Source organism: Humulus lupulus, chromosome 6 (assembly GCF_963169125.1).
Source record: "Humulus lupulus chromosome 6, drHumLupu1.1, whole genome shotgun sequence".
NCBI classification, from domain to species: domain Eukaryota; kingdom Viridiplantae; phylum Streptophyta; class Magnoliopsida; order Rosales; family Cannabaceae; genus Humulus; species Humulus lupulus.
In genome coordinates this window covers 3,940,715-3,947,211 of record NC_084798.1, presented here as the reverse complement: position 1 = coordinate 3,947,211, position 6,497 = coordinate 3,940,715, and the positions used below count along the sequence as shown (strand labels likewise).

At 36.2% G+C, this 6,497-nt stretch overlaps 1 protein-coding gene across 1 annotated transcript; it reads right to left on the bottom strand.

The window, feature by feature from the left end:
- Window positions 1-3,825: 3,825 nt before the first annotated feature.
- LOC133783661 (ferredoxin--NADP reductase, root isozyme 2, chloroplastic-like) lies at window positions 3,826-5,328 on the bottom strand. The gene is made up of 5 exons (XM_062223309.1): window positions 5,308-5,328; window positions 5,112-5,177; window positions 4,683-5,018; window positions 4,416-4,593; window positions 3,826-4,325 (listed from the first exon to the last, which is right to left on the bottom strand). The coding sequence occupies exons 1-5, from the start codon at window positions 5,326-5,328 to the stop codon at window positions 3,826-3,828; spliced, it is 1,101 nt and encodes a 366-aa protein (XP_062079293.1).
- Between the last annotated feature and the right edge of the window lie 1,169 nt (window positions 5,329-6,497).

Here is a 6,497-nt window from a genome sequence, read left to right as displayed (position 1 = left end):
CTCTAACTTGTCCTGCCTAATGTGAGCATATGCTAAACACCCAAAAACTCTTAAATGCTCATACCTAGCATTTGTACCTGTCCAGACTTCAATTGGAGTCTTAAACTCTAAAGCTGAGGAAGGGCATCTGTTTATGAGATAACAGGCAGTGACAACTGCCTCAGCCCAGAAATTTTTAGGCATTCCTGAATAAATGAGCATGCATCTGACCCTCTCTAGAATGGTTCGGTTCATTCTCTCAGCTAGTCCATTTTGCTGAGGAGTTCTTGGAACAGTAAGATGTCTTCCTATACCAGTATTCTTGCAAAACTGATTAAACTCATTGGAACAATATTCCAAACCATTATCAGTTCTTAATTTCTTCACCTTTCTTCCTGTTTGGTTTTCAAGCAAACTTTTCCATTCTTTAAACTTAGAAAGAGCATCATTCTTATGCTTCATTATATACACCCACACAAATCTAGAGTAGTCATCTATGATAGTAAGAAAGTACCTTGCTCCACCTCTTGAGATAGTTCTGGATGGCCCCCACAAATCCGAATGTACATAATCTAGAATGCCCTTTGAATTGTGTTTGCCTTTTCCAAATTTGACCCTTGTTGATTTTCCTAGCACACATTGCTCACAGAAATCAAGCTCTTCAATTTTATCCTTGCCAAAAACACCCTTCTGGCTCAAGACTTTCAGACCTCTGTTACTAATGTGACCCAACCGTTGGTGCCAAATCATAGATACTTTCTTCTCATTCGCCACTGTGTTAACTTGATTCTTCACAGCTCTCTTTCTCAAAACATAGATGCCATTTTCTTTAATGCCCTTCATAATGACCATGGATCCTTTAATCACTTTGAGTACTCCACCTTCAACCTTGACTGAACAGCCATCTTGATCTAACATGGCTACTGATATAAGATTTTTCTTTATATCAGGTACATGTCTAACTTGTTTCAGCTCTGTAGCACCACCTTTATCAAGTTCAATCCTTACTGTCCCAATTCCAGCAATAGTGCAAGCCCGATTGTCCCCAAGTCTGACCGTTCCTCCTGTTACTGCCTGGTATTCTTTGAACTGGTTTTTGTTTGGACAGATATGGAAAGAACATCCGGAATCGATAATCCAGTCGTTGTCCGTTACTCCATTGGACACAACCAATACCCCTGCACTGTCATATCCATTATTGTCATCACAATCTGAAACAACATCAACATTTCCAGATTGTTTCTGATTGTAACTCTTCATAACAGGACAGTCCTTCTTCAAGTGCGTAGTCTTATTACAGATAAAACACCTCTTCTTGAACTTTGAGTTTCCTTTTGCCTTGTTCTGTCCAGATTGATCTTTGTTTTCCTTCTTGGAAATCTTTCCTCGAACAAACAGCCCATCTCCATTTGCCTCTTCCTTCAATTCGGACTTCCGCTTTAATTCTTTTGACATTAAAGCATTTTGAACTTCTTCCAGAGACAATGATTCTTTGCCATACATCATTGTATCGACAAAATGCTCATAACTCTCAGTGGGTAGAGAGTTTAGAACAATGATGGCCTGATCCTCATCATCAACCTTGATGTCTATATTTTCAAGATCAAGAATGATCTTGTTAAATTCATCCAAGTGATCTTCAACATTTTTCCCTGGTGTCATCTTGAAAGAATACAGCTTCTGTTTTAAAAACAAACGATTTGCCAGCGACTTGGTCATGTATAAGCTCTCCAATTTGATCCAAATACCAGCTGCTGTCTTCTCCTTTGATACTTCTCGAAGAACTTTGTCACCCAAACTGAGAATGATGGCACTGTGAGCTTTGTCCAGTAACTCAGTCTTCTCCTTTTCAGATAACTCAGTCGAGAGGCTCTTTTCTCCCAATAAGGCAGCTTGCAAACCTTGTTGAACAAACATTGCACGCATCTTCACACGCCATAGACCGAAATCGTTTTTCCCTGTAAATTTTTCAAGATCAAACTTTGCATTCCCCATTTCTCCTCCGGTTGTCAACCAAATCTTGATAATGATAATCAAGACTCTCCCCTTAACAACCTGGCTCTGATACCAGTTGTTGTGCAAAACAGAGAACCACCACACCAGCCTCTGATCACTTCAGTTGATTAGCAAGAACCACCAAGAACAACACTACTCAAAGAACATAGAACACAGCACACCAATTTACGTGGTTTCCTAATGAGACAATAAAGTTCTCATTAGACTAGTCCACGGCAGAAATCTCTATCAAGCTTTATTGAAGAATAAAATGAATGTTTACAAAAGTGAGTTAGCCTTACAAGAAAATAAGAGGGTGCTATATATAGCTAACCCGAAAATAACTGAAACTAACTAACAGACTAACTTAAAGGACTTGAGTACATTAATTGGTCATTACAACATTCCAAAAGCCGTAACTCATTACATATCCTCAATAATCTCATATTGCACATCTTTGAAAAAGGGTCAGTATTCAAGTGCTGCTTTTTTGTCTTAGGCAAGCATAAGAATATGCCTTCAACAGCTTGTGTTCCCTATGACAGAACAAGAGGTTTACAATATATTTAAGGCAAAAACCAAAAGTGTAAACGATATTTGGTCATGAAGAAGCAAAAAATACTAATGAAACGACCCACATACCATTGGACTGATGCCAAGGCCCAAGCTGAAGAGACCCAATAGGTTATCCAAAGATCACCACCTTCCGAGACCATTGAGGAAGCAACGACTTCTTCCATTGCTGCTGCGGAACGAGAACAACAAACATATATGTAGACACTGCTACACAACAAACATAAAAGTTTATATAAGAAACTACTACACAACAACTCAAGTAACTTGATATATTATTAACTTATAAGTCTGCAAGGGAAAAGATAAGAAACAGCACACACGAACACACATATATGTAGACATAAAGTGATAAACATATGGTGCAATGCAATCAATTAAAGATCACAATTGTATCAATTCTAAAACAGAATGACAACCACCAATTGATCAAGATAAAACCAAAAGCAACGGAGATACAATTAAGCACTTGAATTTCTCTTTACTGATGATGTGGAAAATGGGAGCTACAGGCATTAATATTAGACATTACCAAACTGATGATATTGAACACAGTGACTAATAGCTCATTTGGCTCATTTGGTTCTTTCTGTAGCAGATTTCTGTTATTTTGTTAGCTGTAGTAAAAATTGAGTGACTGATTCTGTTGTAACAGCTCATTGAGCTTGTATTCTCACCACCAGTATAGAATATGTCAGTCTCGTTTCAAGGTTGAGCTATTCATTTTCTCATTTCAGCACTTCTCTCATTACAATTAAACCTATCTGCTTTGGCCCAAGTTGAATGCATACAAAAGATATAGGCATGGAGTCAGTTGATGAGTAGTTAGAGGCTTACTGTTATAGTAGTTAAAGATGTTTGTTTTCAGTTATTGATCATGTAACAGTTAATTTCAAGCTCTATAAATAATAGAGCCTTTGCATTATTCTCCGTTTTCTCATTTTCTTTTTCAATCGTTTTCTTGCATAGTTTTCATTCTTGTAATATAAAGATTTGTGGTATTTGGAATATTATATCATGTTCCGCATACCAGTCTCATAACATATTAATATATTGCTCAACGACAAACATCATAGCTTATATAAGAAACTACTACACAACAACTCAAGTACGTAACTTAATTATATTCCCAGCTTACAAGTCTGCATGGGAAAGAATAAGAAACAACACACATATATGTAGACATATAATAGATAATAATTTTTAGCTTATTAATTCCCTCATAAAAAGAGAGAAGACACGCACACACACACACAAACACACATGGCAAGGCATTCTTTAGTAGACTTCAACACGCCATTGGTTGTTTTTCTTCAATGTGGCCAGTATTCCATCCCAATCTTTGTCGATTTCAGTGGCAGCATCCCTTAAGGCATCTTCAATTGGAGTCACCATGTCCTTGCGCCCAGCTAAGTATATATAGGCTCCCTTAAACAACATCACCAACACCTCAGTAGCATGCCTTCGGAAAAGGTCTTGAACATACATCTTTCCACCACTGCTGTTCTTCTGTTCTCTGCTCAATGCTATGTCATATCGGAAGTTTTCAGGGTACTCCTTTCTATATTGAATAAATTCGTGATTATAGAGTTTACTGTCCTCATTAGACACCCCATGGAATAGCCAAGCATGTCCAGAGAATGTGAATGTTGGAATATTTTCTTTGAAGAAACGACGGAGATGGGCTCTAAATGGAGCAATACCAGTCCCAGTGGCCACAAATATGTGAGTTGCGTTGGGGTTATTGTCTCCCAAAATCATTGCTTCACGAGTTGGACCTGTTGTTTCATATACAATTAGATATATCACACACATATACATACACATTAGCACATATATATATAATGTAGCTAGTTTAGTTTACGTACCAGTAAGTTGAATTTTATCTCCAGGCTTTGAGTTGCACAAAATCTCGCTAGTAGTACCAGGGACAAGACGCACACATAAACTAACTGTTCTTCCATTAAAATAATCTCCATACCTTGAAGAAGCACCAGAAAAGTAGCTAAGCATTTCGGTATCTCCTGGTTCGAAAGGATTTTCAGGCTTCAAAAGCAAATGAGAGATTAGCAATCATGAATATTAGGAAAAATAATATGATCACGAGATGCTGTATATAAATAACATATTATTACCGCGGGCATTACACCGAAAACTTGTCCCTCCCAGTGAGGAAAAGAGCCATCATGAACAAGTACGATATGGTATGTCTCAGCAGGAGCATTTGAACCAGAAATCTTCTTAACAGAGAGAATGGTGGCTGTGTGAGGCGAATCAACCGTGTATAGATTTGTGGGAGGCCTCATTGCATGTTCCAGCTCTGAAGGAGCCACAGGAACCTTACCACCTTGTGGTACGGCACACACTATTCTGCCAGCAGTAGCAACTCTTGTTGGGAGCCTCGGCAGTACTCCAATGTTGAATGCCATCGCCGAAGGTGTCCTCTTCTCAAACGAGCTCAAGTTAGCAGTCTGCAATTAAAAGATATCAAAAGCAAAAATGAGTTCTCCAAAAAGTAATTTGGAAGAAAATGAAGAATAAGAAATCCTAACAAATTAAGTAACCTTAAGGAGCAATGAGGTTCTGAGTTTCAGGGAGCGATCACTCACGAGCGAAGATGTTGCAGCAGTCTGTGTGCATGCAAATGAGGCACGTAAAATTAACACAATATACTAATAATGAAGATATTGAAGAAGTATATACATATATATTATAAGCCGAAACTTTGAACCAAACATAAGGTGGAATGAATAGATAAACCTGAGTAAGGAGGAGAGCCATGGCTGAGATGAAAAGAAAGAAAGAGAAGGGTTGTTGAGTGAGTTGATTGATGAGAAAGAGTGATCATCCAAAGGGGTTTATATAGCACTGTATCTCTCTCTCTCTCTCCCTCTCACTCCATGCCCATTTTCTTCTACAAAGTTCAAACCCTACCTAATTCAGTCAAACAAACAATATTTTCATTGAGTTGTACATGTTCAATCATTGGCTAGACAGATCGTACTGGTATATATTTTTTATATTTATGTATTTTATGGTAATAGTAATTAATTTTTTTTTGACGGGCCATGGAAAACTAGCTGGCTACTAGAAAGAAGTGATCGGTCAAAGATATGCTTTTGAGCAGTTGTACTGTAGATTTTACATGTTACTACCCAGCAGAGAATTCCTCTACTTTTTTTTATTATTATATTTTTCGGATGAATTTTTGTTTTATAATTTACCTAAATTAAATTATCAAACTAGCTCAGTAACGAGAGACTTAAGACAATTCATTTAATTCGACGCCCTTAAATTGGGACAACTCTAATAAGTAATTTTGTATTGAAGAATTTTTCTCAAAAAGTGCCAAGAGAAATTAAAATTTTTTTTTTTAACCCACAAGCAATTCTAATTTGATTTTTTTAATTATTATTATTACTTTTTTTTTCTAGAAATGTTTAATTGAGAAAGATGTTTTAGTTTTAAATAATAAGTTATATAGTAAAACAATTAATTTTTTTTAATTATATATATTTATTAATGAGAATTTTATACTAATTTTTTTTTAGATTGCGTGAAAAGTAATATCAAAAAATTATGAGGGGTCAGTGGTGTTGACATTATTCTAATGAGGGGTACATCTGTAAAGGGCATAGAGAAAATGAAAATAATAGTACTGTATAAAGTATATATAGATCACCTATAATCTTATCGTTTATCACATTATTATAAAAACCCCAAATAATGTGAAAATGATGTTTTAGTCAAGAACGTGTGGTTTAACTACTAGAGTAATTTTCAAATCTTTTCGACCAAAATGAATGTTAGTTAAGTGGTATGATAAATTATTAATTTAGACAGCTATATATTCAAATTAGTGTATACAATTTATTCATAACATTCTTTATACTTTTTTTTTATCTCTGAGTTTTAAGCCAAACATCACATGGTGCCTGATTTTAGTTTTA